The 20,682-nt window shown below is 46.2% G+C and overlaps 1 protein-coding gene across 1 annotated transcript; it reads left to right on the top strand.

Annotated features, from left to right (window-relative positions):
- The first annotated feature begins 174 nt into the window (after positions 1–174).
- Positions 175–19,947, top strand: SNAP29 (synaptosome associated protein 29). Its single transcript, XM_016204327.2, has 5 exons — positions 175–599; positions 9,638–9,834; positions 11,559–11,644; positions 13,690–13,788; positions 16,271–19,947. Exons 1-5 carry the CDS (start codon positions 363–365, stop codon positions 16,426–16,428), a joined length of 777 nt encoding a protein of 258 aa, XP_016059813.1. The 5' UTR covers positions 175–362; the 3' UTR covers positions 16,429–19,947.
- Positions 19,948–20,682: the final 735 nt, after the last annotated feature.

Here is a 20,682-nt window from a genome sequence, read left to right as displayed (position 1 = left end):
CACTGGGTGCGGCGTTGCCATGGGACGGTCCCACCACTAGAGGGGGGAGAGAAGCCTTGCGATCTGCCGGGTGGCGCGCGCCCGGCGTGGTTTCCCCCCCAAGCCTCTGGGCACTTTGGTCGGCTCCAGACGCGGGGTCACCCACTCACGACGCGCGGAAGAAGCTCGCGCTGCGACCGCGGAGACGACTGGCAGAGCGAGGAGCTGGACGCAGGGTGGCGGCGCAGTGAGGCTGCAGGGTGGTGGGCGCTGCTCGAGGGCTTCGGGAGCGCAGCCGTGACCCCTGCGGACCTGGAAAGGCCGTTCCTCACTTCGGCCGAGCACCTCCTGCGCCTGCCCACCCGGAGCCGAGCGCCGGGACCATGTCGGCCTACCCCAAAAGTTACAACCCTTTCGACGACGACCCGGAGGATGAGGGCGCCCCTCCGACACCGTGGAAGGACGTCCGCGACCTCTCCGACGGGCCCGGCGCGCCGGCGGATCGGCAACAGTACCTGCGGCAGGAGGTGTTGCGCAGGGCCGATGCCGCGGTCGCCAGCACCAGCAGGTCCCTGTCGCTCATGTATGAGTCCGAGAAGATCGGGGTCGCCTCTTCAGAGGTGAGTCTGGAGCAGGGCTGGGCAGGACCGGCCGGTCTGCTTTGTCACAGGGGTCAAGAAGTGTTTTATTCACGATCTTTGGGGACTTCTCTAATTGCCTAAAATAGGTTCTTGTACTTTAGTGACTTGGTGATTTATAATAATTTGTAACTCTGTAAGATGTACATCTTGAGTACTTGAAAGAGGCAGTTTGCCCCCAGGAATCTTACTTAGCCATTAGACTGCTTAGTTGGTTCTTTTCTTCTCCTGGTTCAAAGGTACACTCCATACTCTCCTGTCCAGGTAGGTAAAAATTCTGAACAGCAGAGCCTGGGTTAGGGAAATGGAGGGTCTGTTTCTTTTACATAATTTTTTGGTCAGAAGCCTGGTCCAAGGGCTTCAGCCATTCCTCCCCTGGTGACCCAGAATGAGTGAGGACTGTGTGTGTGCCTGCTGGTGTCTGAACCGTGAGAGCAAATGGGCCTTGAGTTTTTTCCCATCAGTGACGACTTCTCCACCTTGCCAGTAGAGATGGTGAGGTCTTGTCTGCCTGGACACCTGCTGAGTAAGCCAGAGCAAGTGGAGAGCCTTATCTTTACTTTTCAAGTCCAAACAAAGATCTAAATAGACGGTGTGTGGCCCATCGTTCCAACTCACCTTTGTCAGTTCTTTCCATATCTATAGATGATTTCAGAGGAGGACCTTATGTGCAGATTATTCTTTCTTTTCTTTTTATAGAGTAGTTTATTGATTTTTAGGGGGAGAGAGAAGCATTGATGCAAGATCGGAGCACTCACCCCACCCGGGATCAAGCCTGCAACCCGGACATGTGCCCTGACCGGGAATCAAACTGGCAACCTTTTGGTGCACTGGACCACCCCCACCAACTGAGCCACACTGCCAGGGCAGGATTGTTCTATGTCAGCTAAGAATAATTAATCTTAAGCATATGTAGCTTTGAAAGGTAATGCTGGAAGCTAATATCTTTCTCCATGGGTCTCCCTGTAATTCCTTTCCCTGGCAAAGTTCATTCTGACCTGATCACTTACGGTCTTGGGCAGTTTTGAGGTTTATTGATTAACTTCTCAAGTAGTCCTCCTACATTTCCCCATTGGCCCTTTCTTGGGTGATTTACCTTCCCTACTTTTCCTTGTTAACAGAGCCCTCATTGGCTCAGCTTCCTGTCCTTAGCCTTGTTGAGGAAGTTTAGCTTGTGGTTCTTACATGTCATATCTACTGGATCCCTATTTTTGAGTCTAAATGGAAAGTGTTGACTCAGATTTAGGAAAATTGCTGACGTCTTAGGGCACTGGCGGAGGGGTCATTTGATTGAATGCTCCAGGCCCAAGGAAGCTGAGAACTGTTGAAAGAGATGTTTTTGGAAACAGAATAAATGAAGAGATCAGAATGACACAAGGTCGGTATCATAAGAGGGGATAAACTTGAATCTGGCCTTTTAAGGCTAAGGTTTAGAGCAGAGGAGTGAGGAGGAAGAGGGATGTTCCCAGGGGAAAGAGGGGCAGCGCAAAGGCACTGGCCTGGAACCGGGGCTCCTGGGCTCCTGGGCTCCTGGGCTCCTGGGCTCCTGGGCTCCTGGGCTCCTGGGCTCCTGGGCTCCTGGGCTCCTGGGCTCCTGGGCTCCTGGGCTCCTGGGCAGGGAAGTGATGTACAGGATGAGTACAAGTAAGAGCCTAGAGGAGCCAGCTTAGGAGCTTTTTGTGGTCTAGAGGGAAGATCTGTTCTCATAACTCAGGAGAGCCAAAAACATAGAAGATGTGAGTTGTTTCGTAAGTATTATGTTGATACACCCCATGCTGCCCCCAGAGGTCCTTCTCTCTATATAGTGAGGACTGTGAGAACAGACACAGATTGGCACCTCAGGCCTCTGAGGCTTAGCCTGAGCCAAGCAGGTGTTACTCTGAGAGGTACAATATGATCATGAATGGTCAGTGATAGGCTGTCTCATTAGCATGATTGCATGTCGAATTTTTCTAAGTTCTCAATTATCAGAGGCAGGAATGGTCAGCACCCCTGCGCCACTCTACTTCATGCTCTCCAAACTGTCTTTGAATCTCATCACTGTTTCATTCCCCTTGCAGTGGTGGTGTGACAGGTAAGCTCTTCCTGCCATTCAGTGCACTGGGTAGTTTCCAGCAGACCCGAGTAACCTGCTCAGCTCCCAGCTTAGACGGGTGCCTTCTGGATACCCAGCACTATGAAACAAGCCAAAACAAGACAGATTTTTATAGAGGATAGGAGTTTACAGATAATACTGGGTTGGGAAGGTCATCATTTAGTCCCAATGTGGCAGAAGTAGGAAAATTACTTAGTCAAATCACCTTTAGCGAAGGAGAGCTGCCCTTCTGTGAAACCTGGCGAGGTTTGTTTTTCACACAGAGGTCATGACCACCAGCGGACAGAGGAGTAGGCAGAGCAGAGTGGGTCATACTTGGCTGGCCTGATAAACACATAGAAACCATAGAAAGATTTGTAGACCGCTCAGCTCTTCTCCTATTTCGCAAGTGTGATATATTTATTTTCTTTTCCTAAGGTTTAATTTTTGTGAAGCCATAATCCAGTCACATGGTTTAAATTTAAAAACATACAGAGGGGTATGAAGTTTACTCCTATCCCTCTGCTCCTCCCTTTTACTATCAGTTCCTTAGATGTTTTTATAGAGATATTCTGTGTATACAAGCATACTTACAGTCTTTTGTCTTTTTTTGAATTTTAACTTAAGCAGAAACATTCTATACATTTTAGTCTGCTTAATAGGGTTGGAGTTTATTCCATAGCAATATATGATGTGCTGCTCTTTGTTTTGGTATATTTTTATTGATTTCAGAGAGGAAGGGAGAGGAAGAAATAGAAACATCAGTTATGAGAGAGTCATTGATATCTGCTGTCTCCTGCTCACCCTCTGCGGGGGATCGAGCCCACAACCTGGGCATGTGCCCTGACCGGGAATCAAACTGTGACCTCCTGGTTCATAGGTCGATGCTCAACCACTGAGCCACACTGGCTGGGCTGCTCTTTTTTTGTTTTTTTAGACTATGCCATATTCCATTGAATGATATCTTCTGTTTATGTATCCAGTGCCCTAATGATAGGCATTTGAGTCATTTGCACCTCTGGGTGAGCCTCTTTGTGTCCTGCTTGGATGCTGTTTTTGTCCACCCTTTCACCACCCTGGCTGAGGAGCCTGCCCAGGGCACTTCATGTCTTCTCTGGCAGCGAGCTGAGCATGCTCCAGTGACATTTTGTAGGGTCCAGGATCTCGGTTCAGGGGAATCCAGCAACATACTTTAGACCCAGGCCTGAACAGCTGGTGGAAAGGGAGTAGTGTTCAGTGGGATTCAACATGATGCACCCAGCAGCTCTGGCCACAGCTTCCTGCACACTTGTTTTGTGCAGGGGCCACACTTGCCTTCTTGGTGTCTTTCCAACATTCAGTAGTTACTGAAGCCACACTGAACATTTAATTCAGAGAGGTGGACAAGAGGAGAATACTCTCCTAGCCCAGAAACAGAGGCTAACGTGGCCATCTTTTCAGGGTGTCTCCGTAACTTAGGATGGGGTCCCCATTCTCTTGGACACTGTCCTTGGAGCAGAGCCTTCCCCACTCCAAATGAGGGTTTGTACTGACCAGAGCCTCCCCTCCAAGGCAACCTGTGGTGGTTCTGATGTCACCATAGTTCTTAGCACAACCCTGTCCTGACACAAAAGCTGATGGAGGGGTAAGACGTCTGCTAGGTTAAGTAATTCCCCGGTAGGTTTCTAAATATTAGCTATGGGGGAGGAGCAGTCTCTTGCTCAACCATGTACTCCCACACTTCTCAGCACAGGTGCTCCCCAAATAGTTTCCAGGTGAATAAATGACCTGAGGAAGGGAAGGAAAAAGAAAATGGGGGGAGCAGAGGATCAATTGGAAGTTGAAGTGAGATTGATGGGAAGAATGAATTGATCTATATGGCTGTGGATGAAATCTCCCTCCTAATGGCCAGAAAATGCCTCCTTAGGCATTTCAGGCTTTCTACCAGGTGTAAAGGACTCTGACAGAGAAATGTCATTGGACTACATCTTCACTAGTAGGTTTGTTTTGGATTTTTTTTTTTTGACTAATTTTTCATGAACTGTCAATGATTGAATTTGACTGGAAAATTTTGGGATCTCAGGTAAACTTGCTCCTTGTGAGGATGAGTTGTTACCATTCCATTAGGTTAGACATCCCACACCAGAGATGTGGCATCTGGCCATATCTGCTGCTCCTTCCTGAAATGTCCACTGGTGGCTGCCATGTTGTCCTGAGGGACTTTGCTGTGCTGACCAGGTTATGTGTTTTGGGAAACTGAGGGGCTATATGCTCTCCAGCCTTCCACCTCCAAGTTGGTGGTTCTAAGAGCAGGAGATGCTTTTGGAGATGTTATTTGAGGGTCCCCAAAACCACCCTCAGGTTCAATCATTCCTTAGGACTAACAGCAAAACTATTAAACTTGTAGTTAGGCTTGTTACAGTAAAAGCATACAGATTAAATTGTCAAAGGGAAAAGGCTCATAGGGCAGAGTCCAGGAGAGACCAGGTGTGAACTTCCAGCTGTTCTTTGCCATTGGAGTTATACTGACAACACATACTTCTTTCTCCCAACAATGATGTACAACACACACAGTTATTGCCAGTCAAAGAAGCTCACCCAAACCTGGGGATCGAGAGATTTTATTGGGGGTTAGCCATGTTTACATGGATGCCTACATGGCTTCCTGGCTGCCCGCCTGGCTGGCCTAAGTGTCCTAACACCTCCAAAAGTCAAGCCAAGGCCCTAACCATAAATCACATCGTTTGCATAAACTATCTGGCCTAAGGACTCAGAGAAACAAAGACACTTATCAGGGTAATTCGAGGAAGGGTAAGACGGCACACAAGGCCTTTCTTTGGAATGTGCAGGATGTGGACATTCCAGTTCTGCTGAGATAGTCCTTTACTTGGGCCCTGGGTCTGCCTGCACACACGCTGTGAGGGGCACCAACATCACCACCTTGCCCTTGGTGGGTTTTTTATGCAATTAAGATTCAGTTTATGATTTTGAGTCACTTCATGCTATCACTATGAGACATGCTACAAGACTCAAGTGCTACTGCACTGAGCCCAGATTTGCGCATGTTCCACACATGTTCATGTGCCCCTGCCAATGCCTGTGCATGTGTGTGCTCTTTGGGAGAGGAGCTACATGATGAAGATAAATGTCAAGTTTCTAGATTCATCTTTTTTACTCCCAATTGACATCTGCCTACTTATCATTTGATACCTAAGTTCAGTTACAAGCTCAATATGAGAAACAATATTGACACCTTTCCCTCAGGAACTCGGAGCATGACTTAGGGAAGATGCTGAGATCCATCTGACGTTATGAGATGCTTTGGCTGTGAATTGGGGTTGGAGTCTGGTGGTCACTGCTGCCCTTTGAAGGCAATTGCTCTGCCCCATCACTGAGCCCTGCTGGGTCCTGCCCTGCATCCCCACCTGCTCCGTCATGCTCACCACATACAGTTTCTCTTCCCCTCTCAGTTCCCCCAGCGGGCCCTGCCGCTCTGGGCCTCTGCACTAGCCACTCCCTCTGCCCAAATGCTCTTGCCCCACCCTGACCCTCTGACTGCCTAACTTCTCAGCTTTCAGTTTCTCACCCCATTGGGGAGCCTTCCTCACCTCCGCCCTTAAACCAGTCCCTAGCAGAGCCATCTATCGCGGTGTGTGATGGCTTTCTTTTCTGTCTTCCTCATGAGGCTGTAAGCTCAGTAAAGCAGGGACCCAGCTGCCTTCCTTGGATTCTCAGCACCACAGCGTTATCAACAAATGAAAAATCAGATTTAACTTCCCTCTTACTGTCTTCTGCTAAACTGTCAGCTCCATCAGGGCAGAGATTTGGGGTATTCACCCCTGAATCCCACGCACCTGGATCAGTGCTTGGCAGAGAGGGGATGCTCGATAATAGGTGTTGGTGGGTATCTTGCAGCACCTCTGTCATTTTGTGTGTTTTTCAAAGATCACGCTGCCAGCCATGATTCCCTGATGTCTTCACATCCTCACATGGCGCTTGGAATACTCCATCGGGCAGGTGCCACCTTGCATCGGGCAGTGTACACCCTACAGGTCTTCACCTTTCTGCTTCCTCTTATTCTGTCAGGAATCTCTGTGCTTGACAGAAAGCCACAAACCAAAGAGGAATTGAGACTCTTTCTCTCTGTTGTCCCTCAGCATTGTACTGCCAGCCAACCAGATTTTTTCTTCAGCCATCTTTTCTAGTTTAACTTTAGAAAACTTTTTGGGGCTCAAGGGAGAGGGGGAATCACCTGTAATGCTAACACCTGAGCTAAGAGCTTTGTATCTGTGCCCTTTACACTGAGGGCACTTTGCAGAGCTCACAGCCTCCCCCCGCCCAGTCTCTTAGGTGACCTCCCATTCTCATAAGAACTAATAGAGAAGACATGACGTGACCCCCTTCTGAGGGATGAGAGCATGCCATGGGACAGGAGCGTTTGAGGCCTGCCTCCTAATGGCTGGAGTGCAGGGCCTATCCTTTCTGTCCTGACATTCTTGGTATTTGTTCTGCCAAGCCCTCCTCCTCATTGGTTAGAACTAGGTCACAGGTACAAGGAGTCCTGTCCTTTCCTCTGCCTTGGAGGAGGATTTTAGTAGAAGGTCCTCCTCTGCTGGCCTCCTGACCAGCAGATCACCTCTGGTAAACACCAGCTTCCAGTTCACAGAAACGTCCAGAGCTGCATTCATTTCCTGGCCTTCCAGCCTCACAGCAGGATAAGCCACCCCCACATATTTCTCTGCACTTCTGTCGTAACACCTAAATAAGATGTTTGATTTCCTTACTGAGTCAGCACAGTGACGCAGACTCAAAGTTTGAAAGACTGTGTCACTTGTAAACAGAAAAAAATAAAATATCACTGTAAATTGAGGAAGGTTTTGTCAGGTGCTTGTTAGTGCTGTGGCTCTCCAAATTGAGGTGGACAGGCCAAGGTGGGAGGGCAAGTAGTTTGTAAAACGAGCTGAACTGTGATGGGAGAGTTCACTATTAGGGAAGCCAAGAACCTGCCTCCTGCTGGGCAGCAGAGCCCTGGCCACCACTCCCACCCCTAGCTGCACTAAGTACCTCTTCAGCTTCAGATTCTTCTGTTTTCTGCAACATATGAAATAAGGTGGGTGGGATTGGACCGTTATAAATATATTGACTCAGCCCTGGCCAGGTAGCTCAGTTGGTTAGAGAATCGTCCCAAGGTGGCAAGTTCAATCCCTGGTTGGGGAACATACAAGAATCAACCAGTGAATGCATAAATAAATGGAACAACAAATCAATATTTCTCTCTCTCCTCTCCTTTCCTCTCTCTCTAAAATCAATAAATAAAATTTAAAAAACTACATCACCCCCTAGCTGGTGTGGCTCAGTTGGTTAAACATTGTCCCGTGCACCAAGAGGTTGTCTGTTCAATTCCCATCCAGGGCACATGCCCCTGTTTGGGGCCCAATCCCCAGTAGGGTGCATGCAGGATGCAGCCAGTTGATGTTTCTCTCTCCCTCTTCCTTCCGCTCTCTAAAATCAATAACATTTTTTTAAAAAAGGAGAGAGAGAACATCTCTAAAGATTATTTGCACAGTTACTTTGCTGAGCCTCAGGGAGACACAGGGTTAAAAAAGCGAGAGGGAGGCAGCTGAAGGCAGGGGCTGCATCATGAAGTAAAAGAAAAAAAAACTTGGGAGGTTTGGAAGGGAGGTTTCCGGCTAGAAAGGCATATCACTGGGAAGGGACATGGTTAGAATGGCCTGAGATAGGCGCTGGAACAAGTTTGGCACAAATAAAGGAAAGTGTTAGTGTTTCTTTGGTGATGAATTTACATCCCCAGCCAGAAGCATCAGATCTTGAGGAATAAGATCCAGGTGGTTCTCATGGGCACAGAGCATGATTCAGTAGGCAGATTTGCAGTGAGCAAAGCAGGTCCCTGCCTCATAGAATTTGCATGCTATAAAGGAAACTAAAGCAGGTCAAGGGCTGAGGGTGCAAGGAGGAGTTCTGCTTTAAAGAAAGTGTTCAGGGAAGGCTCTTTGAGGAAGTGGCCTCTGAATGGACACTCAAATTAAATGAGGAATGGAATCATACAAGTACCTAGATGGGGAGCATTATAGGCAGCAGAAGTAGCATGTGCAAAGGCCCTGTGACAGTCATTCTTGTTACAGGTTTTATTTTATTTTTTTATCTTCCCCCGGAGGGTATTTTTTCCATTGCTTTTCAGAAAGATGGGGGGGGGGGGAGAGAGAAAGAAAGAGAGAGAGAGAGAACATTGATGTGAGAGAGACACATCCATTGGTTGCCTCCTGCACATGCCCCGACCAGGCCCAACCAAGGCTAGGGATGGAGCCTGCAGCCAAGTTACATGTTGTGCCCTTGGCAGGAGTCAAACCTGGGACCCTTCAGTCTGCAGGCCAGCACTCTAACCACTGAGCAAAACCAGCTAGGGCTTGTTACAGGTTTTAAAACTGAAGCTATGGATAAGCTGGAATTAGGCACTAACAGGGCCCAGAAAGGACCCCAAAATTTAGTCCATGAAAGTTTAAAGACAGGACCCAAGCCAGATGACTCCATGGGAACTTCCATATCTAAAAAGAAAGTATAAAACCATAGCCCATGGGGCAGTGCCAGGTCAAAGCCAATAAGGGTTACTGGGGCCAAGGGGAGGGCTAGAGAGGATTTGCAGCCAGTCCAGGCCCTGCATACTGACCCCCACAAGCACATTTCATCCATCTTAACAATGTCCTAAGAACCAGCGTCATGGGCAGGAGGGGAAAGAGACTGAAGAGCAAATAAGAAAGCAAGCAAGTAGAGGTAGAGCAGGGAGGGGAAGACAAAGGAATGTGTTGTCAGAGAGGATAGCACGCCCCTCACAAATTATGGTTTCTGTCCCCATATGTGCTCACTGAGGGTTTTTGAAGAGCCTGCTGTGTTTGGTCCTATAAAGGAGGGATAATTACAAAAATAATGTCCTCACCTCTGGTTTTCCCAGGAGCTCGTCCGTCAGCGAGGAGTCTTAGAACGCACAGAGAAGATGGTGGACAAAATGGACCAAGATTTGAAGATCAGCCAGAAGCACATTAACAGCATTAAGAGTGTGTTTGGGGGGTTTGTCAATTACTTCAAATCTAAACCAGCAGAGACTCCACCTGAACAGAATGACACCCTCATCCCCCAGCCCAACAGCAGGTGAGTGGGTCTTTAGCCATCTTGATGTGAAGTAGCAGAAAGTGGGGTTTAGTGCAAATGGCCAAAACTCTCAGGCCACTTCTAGTAGTGCCTTAAAGGAATCCAGGAACCTTGTCAGTTTCTCACTGGGAGGGATTCCTCTTCATACAGTGTGGAACAAGAAACATTTCTCCAGCACTCCCGATTACCTTCACTTAATTGACATCTAGTCTGCAAATTCGGCATCAGTTGGGTCTCCAATAAATTACTGCTCCAGTAACTGTCACCCCAGTAATTTGAAAAAGAGAATGTTCACTTCAGAAAGCTTAATCAGTACAAGTGTGACTCACTTCACTGAATTTTTGCTTTGAAAAGTCTTTATAGTGAACTTGTCCATATTTAATCCAAGTTGCCAATTGATTTTCATTTTAAAATACACATAATTTTGCCCTGACTGGTGTGGCTCAGTTGAGCATCATACCATGCACTGAGAGATGGTCAGTTCAATTCCTATTCCAAGTTACTGGCTCAGTCCCCAGTAGGGGGTGTGCAGGAGGCAACCGATTGATGGATCTCTCACCAATGTTTCTCTCTTTCTCCCTCTCCTTTCCTCTCTCTTTCTCAAATCACTAAAAACATATTTTTAAAAAAATACACGTGATTTTGACAGGCATTTTAATGCTACGTGTTTAAAAGATAAAAGAATTAAGTTTCTGCTAAAATAGTACTACTCGTATCTCAGATCAATGTCTGTTTATTATAAAAGCAACATGGCCATGTTACAGAAAATTTGCACCTTAACCTACCATAACACAAAAACTTCAAATTAAGTTTTTCGTCTTCTTCAGTGATTTCATAGTTGTATTGTATCTGTATTCTTTTGGTTTTGTAGCCTGCTTCCCATTTAACCCATAAAAAATGTTTGATGTAATATTATTACACAGGTTCCATAACCATCTCTCTGTGTGTGTCTCTTTTAATTCAGAGGGATTTTGTTGTTTGCTTGTTTTTTGTTTTGTTAATCCTCACCCGAGGATATTTTTTTCCCATTGATTTTTAGAGAGACTGGAAGAGAGGGAGGGAGAGGGAGGGAGAGAGAGAGAAAGAGAAACATCAACGTAAGAGAGACACATTGATCAGTTGCCTCCTGTACATGCCCCGACTGGGTATCGAACCTGCAACCTAGGTATGTGTCCTGACTGGGAATCAGACCCAAAGCCTTTGGTGTACAGGATGACGCTCCAACCAACTGAGCAGCCCAGCCAGGCCCATCTCTAAAGTTTTGTAATACAGGTCTACTAATGAGAAGACTGAAATTCTTAATTGAGCTTCATAGTTAGTGTTCCCTATCATTTAATTAAGTGATTGCCAGTGGACATCTGTAAAGACCATTCTCTGCGTGTGGCCCTACAAAAACAGGTGGTGGGCAGGATTTGGCCTGCAGATCAAAGTTTGCTAAGTCCCAGCCTAAAGTACCCAGTTGGTGGTTTCATATGCTTCTCTTCTACCTGGGGCTAGGATTCTTGTTTTCCTAAGGGAGGGCCACCAAACCAGATGCTTCGCTTCTGAAGTAGATGTCTCGGAAGCTTGTGCATGGCTGGTGGGGCTCCCAAGTGGTGCTGGTGGAATCCCTGCTTTAGTCAGAGGAGGCATTTGATTTCCTCACACAGGCATTACTCGACAAGACTGTACTGTCATAAGTGTTTATCCTTTCTAAAAGTTTCCCTTTTTTCTTTTATCAAAAGGTTGAAAGAAGCTATAAGTACAAGTAAAGAACAGGAGGCACAGTACCAGGCCAGCCACCCAAACCTCAGGAAGCTGAATGACTCAGGTTAGTGGGGACCTGCATGCCCTCCCACATTTGAATTCTATGGGCAGACCTTTGGATTTGGTGTTGGCCCTGAGTGGGTGGTGGGTGGGGGCGCACAGGGGCTTCAGCTACTGTCATCCCACATGCTGGATGAGGCGGGTTAGGGACCCAGTGCTGCTCTCAGGGAGCTGGGGGTGTGTATTACTTTGGAGGGTGGAATAACAAAGTGATAGCCTATGACCTATTAAAAATGAGCCTGAGTTCTGGCAGTGAAAAGCCAGCTGCAGGAAAACCCCTGTGGTAAGTAGAATAATGGTCCCCTGAAGATGTCCAATCCTAATCCCAGATCCTCTGTGAATATTTATATGGCAAAAGGAAATATGCTTGCAGGGGATATTATAGCTGCTAATCAGCTGACCTTAAAGTGGGAAGATTATCCTGGATTGTCCAGTTCGGCCCAGTGTAATCACAAAGGTCCTTTCTAAGTAGAAAGGGGGGCAGAAGAGGGAGTATCATAATGAGAGACTGAAGATGCTGTGCTACTGGCTTTGAAAATGGAGGAAGTGGCCATTACTAAGGAATGCAGATGACCTCTGGAAGCTGGAAAGGCTAGGAACTGGATTTTCCCCAAGAGCCTCCAGAAAGAACAGAACCCTGTTGACACCTTGATGTTAGCCCAGTGAGACCCATGTTGGACTTCTGACCCCCAGAACTGAAGGATAAGTCTGTTTGTTATAGCAGCAGTAGGAGACTAATACAGCCCCCAAGCTTGAGTGGAGGGAGAAGCAGCAGCATAGAAAAGGTGTGGAAGATAGAATGTTTTGTGTGAAATCATCCTGTTAATATCAAATGGCAGGCCCTTTGAGACATCCCTTACCTGAAAAGGAATTTCGGCCTCCTTGGGGCTCCTGTAGACCCCTAGAAAGTCAGGCACATTGGGAGGGCTCCAGAAACCAAATGTTTCCTGTGCACTGGAATCTACCACTGTCATGGTTGACACAGCTAAGGAGATGCCTGAATGGAGAAAGAGCCTGGGGTCAGGAAAGACTAAGATTGACACAGTTCAGTTTGGAAAGGAAAAAACCACAGGACAAAATGAAAGAAAAATAACCCTGGGAAAAAATTGAGCTTTTTATACCCTGGAGAAGTGGAGCAGGAGCCGTACACCTGAAATACATGATTGTAATGAATTAAAGAGAGTTTTTATTTGTGTGGTGTGTATTGAGAAACTCAGAAACAGAAAAGGACACTATGTATAGAATGGCTTTGGTAGGTTGTGCTAGAAGAAATACACTAAGTCTGAAGGGGATATTTCCCCTAAAGATGTAAACTGGAAAACAAACATTGTTTTCTCTGCATTTAGAAACTGGAGTTCAAGGAAGATTTATTTCTAGGCAAATGTGCATAATTTAACATTTCTTTTTTCCTTATTTTGTTTGAAGTGAGAAGACGATATAGAAATAAATTTCAAAAAGAAAAAAGTCGCCCATCATCCCATTTATAAAACAACAATTTTGTTGTTGTTGTTAAACCTCACTGGAGGATATTTTTTCCATTGGTTATTAGCAAGAGTGGGAGAGAGGTGCGGAGAGAGATAGACAGACAGACTGATTGGTTGCCTCCCTCATGAGCCCCTACTGATGGGACCGGAGGTCGAGCCAACGCTCTGACCACTGAGATGCACCAGTCAGGGCAGAATTTTGATTTCTAAACCTTGTCTTTTAGACCTTGTCCATGAGTCTGTGTGGTTGTGCATTCTTGCTGTTCCAGTGCCATATTATTACTTATATGAATCTTTGTCTTCTGAGCTTGTGTGCCAGTATCTGACCAGTCACTCATAGGTTGAAGGTCTTTGATCTCCAAAGGGCTGCCCTGAGGAAGCATCTCTCCCTCCCTCACAAGCCTGCCTAGTGCTCCTGCCCCTGCGTGTTATCCACTCATCTCTTCGAATGACCTCTGGTCCAACCACCTTATTCCTTACACCCATTTTCCAGATTGAGATTAATTTGGTGAAGTAGAATTTCTAGAGACATCAGTTGATGATTGGTGTTTCTTTCTAAACTCAGACTCCATCCCTCAAGGGGCCGTTTCTGCTGTGAATACCGAGGCTTACCCGAAGAACCCACACCTTCGAGCCTATCATCAGAAGATCGACAGCAACCTAGGTAAGACTGGAAGCTTCACCAGCCTCCACAGTCCCTTATTTGAGATACTTGTCTTCTAAGTAGCTCGTGCTGAGCCAGTGCAATAGAAGGTATCCAGATTCTCAGGACTAAAACCTGGTGTCTGCCTCTCCCTTATCACATGTCAGATCCAATAGATGTGTGTCCATCTTACCCCTCACTCTTTAGAGTCTGTTTTCTTCCTTTCATTTTCACCTCCCATCTGGGTTGTGACATCAGAATGAACCCAGAGTCCCTGAGGAGCCACACAATGGAGCCTGGGCCCTGCTTTACCTCATTCTTACTACCTGGCATGTGGAGCCCCATTTCCTCCCCTGCAAACCATGCTAAGGAACAGAACCTGCCTTGGAGGACTGGGGTAGGGGTACATCAGTGACACCATCAAGCACATAGGAAACTGCCTGTCCTGGTAAGAGCAGCACTCATCTGGCCCTTTGAGCACATTGGCAGCCAAGTTCCTTACAGTGCAGGTCTCTTGCCTTGGCCTCTAGCCCCTGCTTGCCTCTCCACCTCTCCTGCCCTCACCACTTTGTAGCTCTGAGTTCTTCTCTTGCCAACTGCCCCATCTACCTGGAGTGTCCTTCCTCCCACACTGCAGGCTTGTTCCTTCTCATGCTGTTAGCATTTCTTTAATGTGGCCGCCTCTTGTCTCTCAGAGCACCCTATTGTTCCCACTATAGTGGTATATCTGATGTCTTCCTGATCAGACTATAGCTTCCCAGGAACACAGGAATATTTCAGTTTGTCTTTACTTTACACCCAGAGCCTAGCAGACAGGCACTCAATGATTATTTTTTTAATGGAGTGGAAGTCAGCTGTTTGAAGTTCAAATGGATTTGTGTGGTGCCAACAGTAGGGGTTGACCAGCGAGCAGCTTTCATGAGTTTATTCTAGGTGGTGTCTCATCAGTGTTGCCTCCTCTGACCTTTGCTCCATGAACAGGAACTGCCTAGGGGAAGTGTAGTTTGTGGGGAAATCCGGGCTAATTCCACTGGGCCTGATTGCAAATTCTGACCCTGCTCCTTAGGTGAGCTCTGGCCTGCCCAGGACCCCTGGGGTGGAAGTGGGGCTCTCATTTAATTTAAACTTGAACTTCAACAATAATGATGTAACCTAGCACAAGGGTCGAACCTTTGTCAAAAGCAGTATACTCCACAGTTACCTGGGGCTCAGCCAGCTGGCCTCTCTGAAGGAACTCAGCATCTTCAGCACTTCATTGCTTTTGACATGGAGACACCGGGCTGCAGGGATCTGTGCACCCAGCTTGTTCAGAGGCCACTGCCTTCTTCCTGACCACAAAGTAAGCAAAGGAAATGGTATCAGGCCAGTTCTGGGAATTGCTAGCTAACTGTTGTACCCCAGAACATTCGCAGCATCCATATGTTCATGGTTCTGGGAAACTGAGTGAATGAATGTAGGGAAATGTGAATTTTCATAACATAGGTAAAGGGACCTCACAGCATTTAGGTCCAGTGGGAACATCTGTAGTTCATGTGTTTTCTGGCAGAGCATCCCAGGTGGCAGGGCAGGGACTTCCCCCGTCTTTCTCCTGCCACTTTGCAGAGTGGACCAGCAGGGTACAGCCTGGTGGATACAGGGGCTCCTGTTGGACAGGGCTTCCAAGGTCTGTCTCTCAGACATGTTTCCAAACAGGGATCCTCATATTTTTCACTCTGGATCTGTGCTTGCTCTAGCTTCAGGAAGCTAGAGATGGAGGGAAGGAAAGCAGTCACTACCCACTGACATGGGGTTTTTGCTCCTGAAGAGCAAGTCTGGCTGTTAACCAATATACCTCTCCCAGATACTCACCATGGGGTCTAGGAAGGGAATTTGTTTCCAGGCCCCTCTGTACTCTTTTCCATGGTTACTAACTGATCTTGCAATTTGCAGCAATTTACTAGTAGGTTCAAAGGCTGCTGAAAATTTGTGTAGACCTATATGCACTTTATAAAACACTGGAAGGACAAACACTACTATATTAACAGTGGTTATCTTAGATAGGTGGTGTGGGGAGGACTGGCTTTTACATTAAGAGCATACTACTTTTGCCCGGCTGGTGTTGCTCAGTGGTTGAGTGTCAACCCATGAACCTGGAGGTCACTGGTTTGATTCCCAATCAGGGCACATGCCCGGGTTGCGGGCTCTATCCTCAGTAGGGGGTGTGCAGGAGGCAGCAGCTGATCAATGTTTCTCTCTCATCAGTGTTTCTATCTCTCTATCCGTCACCCTTCCTCTCTCTCTAAAAATCAATAAAAACATTTTTTTTTAAAAAGAACATATTTTTATTGAGTAAACCTATTTTCTTTTCACTTGCACATATTTTGGAAAATGCACCCAAAGCTCTGATATGTGAGGAAGAGGACTTCCTAATCTAAATGTCACTGAACACCTGGGAAGAACAAGCAGCAGTTCCCAATGCCATTACTGTTTGCTTAGGCCTGCATGTTGTTTCCCTCTCCCACAGATGAGCTGTCCACAGGACTGGGCCGGCTGAAGGACATAGCCCTGGGGATGCAGACAGAAATTGAGGAGCAAGATGACATCATTGACCGCCTCACAAACAAAGTGGACAAGTTAGATGTCAATATAAAAAGCACAGAAAGAAAAGTTCGACAGCTTTAAAGACAGTGAAGAATTTCCCCTCCATTATGATGAAAAGATCTGAAGGATCTTCTTTTAAACTCCCAAGAAATTTCATTTATAATTTTAGTATGTAATTTAACATGTTTGCAAATGTTATAATAGAGTGGGCCTTAAGAGATTTTGTTACGAGGAAGTGTGTATCCCACTTTTTCTAAGAGCCAACACCTCGCTCACTTCTTTGAACTGAATGCTTAGAGTTTTAGTCTGAGCACAATCTCCTCGAATATCTTGGGCCTTTGATTATTACCATGCTGGAATGAGAAGAAAAAGTTGCATTTCTCACTTCAGTGAGCATATGGAAAGATGTGGGCAGAATTTCAGTCCCTGTTTGTTGTATATCTCATTCCTAGGCCTTACTGTGAGTCAGAGTGCTAAGGGACCCTGTGAACCATTGTTTGTGTGGGAGGGTCCTTCCTTCCCACACCTTTATTTAGCAGTCATCATCTCTCCCCCATACCAGACACACACGAATGCACGCTGAGCACATAATTCTCTTAACCTCCTGGAAAAGCATCAGTGTGAGGTTCAGAAATGGATTGTGTCAGCCTTTTTTGTTGGGTTTTTGTGTGTGTGTGTGGCTTTATTTTTGTTAATCCTCACCCGAGGATGTTTTTTCCATTGATTGTTAGAGAGAGTGGAAGGGAGGAGTGGGGAGAGAGAGAAAAACATGGATGTGAGAGAAACACAGTGATTGGTTATCTCTAGGACACTCCCCAACCAGGGCAGGGATCTAACCTGCAACCCAGGTATGTGCCCTTGACCAGGAAGCAAACCCAGGACCCTTCACTGTGCAGCAATGCTCTAACCACTGAACCACACCAGCCAGGGTGGGATTCTCTGCTGTTTTGTTGACAAATGTCATCTCTTCCCCTCCTGGCCTCCATCCTTGGCGTGCATTTTAGCAGGGATTCAGACCAGCCCTGCCTACTGTGACACCTGGAAGTACGTAGGGAATTGGGTAATCCCTTCTCCATGCACCCTCATCTCTGACTCTGTGTTCCTAATTAAGAGTAGATTCTCCACTAGCTCAAGGCTGTGCTGGCTGACCAACTGGGGGCCCTGTGAAGTTGGTGGGAATGGTGCATTACACAGACGTGGCCAAGCAGTGGTCAATCTACACTGAGCCCTCTACTCCTCTGGGGCTCTCCTGACCCATCCAGGGTTCCCACTCACTCTCGTTGCATGTCTTACAAGGTGACGACTCAGTGCCTGGTTCTCTACCACCCAATTTCAGGACTGGAACTCCACAAATAATGCTAACTTGGTATAGAAGGATTTGGCTAAAAGAGAAAGCCCAGACATCATCATATTTAACTGGCCTGGCTTGTTCTTTCATTTTACAAAAAGAATCACTTAAAAGCATTAATTACAATTGATTTCTACAATTAAATGAGTTTTTTTGTGTTGGTACTTCCAACAAAATAATTGAAGCCACAAAGCCCTTGTCGTCTTTTTTTTTTTTTAATGTTTTTGTTGATTTGAGAGAGAGAGGAAGGAAGAAGGAGAGAGAGAGAGAAACATCGATGAGAGAGACATTGATTGGCTGCCTTCTGCACACCTGCCACTGGGGATCGAGCCTGCAACCTGGGCATATGCCCCAACTGGGAATCAAACCGAGATCTCCTGGGTCATAGGTAGATGCTCAGCCCCTGAGCCATGCCTGCTGAGCAGGCCCTTGTCCTTTTAAAAAGCAAAGTAATTAAAATACTTTGAAGATGGTGAAAATGGTCAAAGGGACCGATTTTAATAAGGACAGTTTAGATCAGAAACTTTCAAATAACAGTGCCTTTCACCTTGAAACATGGTACTGGCTAAGTGACCTTCACCAAATCCATTCTATAGCCTATAAACAAAGTCCCTTAAAGCAAAGGAAACTTCTTTAAAGTGCTGCAGCACTTCATCAGTATTTATGTAACAATTTGTTTGGTAAAGGTACATCCCATAATGCATGTCCTTCCTAAGAATACTGACAGCCTCCATCAGTAGATACTTTCTGTCAAGTTGCAGCCACCTCCAGGAATCTGATGCATGTCATTATGGATATCCCAGGACGTGAGGATGCAGTTAAAGGTAATTTAGACATTTATCAGATGAGCTCATGATTATTCTCTTCATGACTGGTAAAAGAGAAATTTTAAACATACCCAGCCCAAACTAAACAAGTTCACAGGGCTTTTAGCAAAAAGGCTGCTAAAACATGAGTCCAGAGTACAGAGCAGCCAGTATGTACATTTTCACTCATTCTCATTGTTTTTTCCCCTCTCTTAACATCTTCCTCCATGTAATAATTGTTTCTACTTATTATCATCAGGCATGGACTCATGGGGATCAGTCATCATACCTCAGACCTAAGGGTTCTGCCCCCAAAGGCCACCCACTGCCAAACATTCTCTTCAGCAGCCTTCCATCTGCCTAATGGGATTAGGGATTTAACTGACTTGAAGCAAAGTAGCACCTTATTTTATGTACCCTCCCTGTCTTTCTCGGATTGAAGAAGCCAATCACCCCATTTTTTTAACCCAAGCATATGGAAGGAGAGTTGCCCTCACTTTTATAGAAGTTTGTCTTCCTCAGACATATTAGAAGGCCTCATATCTTTCATTTTGTTTTGTTCAGATCCCCTAATTCTAAGGCCTCTGCCGAGGGACTGCCTTTAAGCCATGTGCTGGCCAGCAGCAGCTCTCTGCTGGGTCTTCACCCCTGCTCCCATGCCCACAAAGGACCTGTTGCTGCCTCTACTTTGTAAAGCAAAGTTGTTTGCACTTTCAGAGAACAAAGGGAGGCCTGAGGAGTCTCTAGGATCTTTGCACATGATGGTGGTGATTAAAAAAAAATTCTAACCCTCTAGAGACATTCAGAGGTACCCAGGCTGGGGTTGCGTGTGGGGTGGGCTTTGGTACTACAGACAAGACCAGTGAACTCATCCTTCTTGCCAGATGGGGCCCATGAAACAGGTTTTTATTTCCACAGTCAAGCTGAAAACAAACTGTGCCTTCAAAAAAGTGGCTTTTCTAACTTTAGGTTGGTTGTGTTAAGTGTGCTACTAAGTTAAAAATAAGTGCATTCTCCTCCAGAGGAAACGATTTCTAACATCTAGTGATTTGTAACTTAGCAGTGGGGTTGTCTTTTTTGCATTCTGTAGGAAAAGAGACCTGAATTTAACTCAGGTGGCAAGAAAAGAACTGCAGAAGTGCATTTTAATCTCTAACTTTTTATGAATGTAATTTTAAGTGTACACTACACCAATTTAGTAAAAACCTTATACTTTGCCTATAGAGACCTTTCTGCAGAATTGTTAAAGTTAGCAATGTTGTTGAGCATCTTCCGCTCTGGTGGATGAAATGTCTTATGTATAGAATCATGATCTAGTTATTAAAAGTGCTCATGTGAAGGTGGGCTTTTTGTTTAGAGTCTAAATCAGAACAGCTCTTATGCTCCATGCTTTCAATTTAACAATGACCATATTCCATAAAATAAAATGTGAAGTTTTTTAATCAACTTCTGTCTCCTACAAAGTCATTTTCAAAGACTTGGTGGAGGGGAATCCTCCTTGTTGAGTAGTCCTACATATGGACTACTGCCAGATTTAGCTCCCTGCCACGTTCAGCCTATGAAGAAGCTTCCTTCTTGAACCCTCATCTGTCTCCTGCCTCCCTGCCCCCTCTGCAGAACTGTCTAGATCAGGGCTCAGCAAACTGTAAAGGGCCAGAAAGTAAATGTTTAGGCTCACAGGCCAAAGAGTCTGCCACAACTATTCAATTCCATGATCGTGGCACAAAAGCAGCCAAAGACAACATAGTAAATGTCCATGTTCCAATAAAACTTTATCTATGGACACAAGTTTTAATTTCATGTAATTTTTACATGTCACGATTTTTGGTTTTTTTAACTACTATCAAATGTAAAACCACTTAGTTGACGGGAGGTATAAAACATGGTGGCTGCATTTGGCCCATGGGCCATAGTCATCCCCCGTTTACACTGCTGCCAAGAAGTACTCCTGTTGGGGGCAAGGGGATAAAGAATTGCTGGCCATTCTACTTTGCAAGTGGGTTCCCTATCAGGGCTTCAGGCTTCTCTCCTGGGCAACACTGCAGCCAACCAAGAAAGGGAGAACAGGCTGGGCCTAGCCTTGGCTCCACTCTCCTGCCTCTGTCTTCAGTCTGACCACACACCTAGGAATTGAATCTAGATCTGAAATACCTGAGAAAGCACCTGTAGGCCGGGCTAGGC

This window comes from Miniopterus natalensis, chromosome 20 (genome assembly GCF_054644295.1).
Source record: "Miniopterus natalensis isolate mMinNat1 chromosome 20, mMinNat1.hap1, whole genome shotgun sequence".
Classification (NCBI taxonomy): Eukaryota; Metazoa; Chordata; class Mammalia; order Chiroptera; family Miniopteridae; genus Miniopterus; species Miniopterus natalensis.
This window is presented reverse-complemented; position numbering and strand designations above follow the sequence as displayed.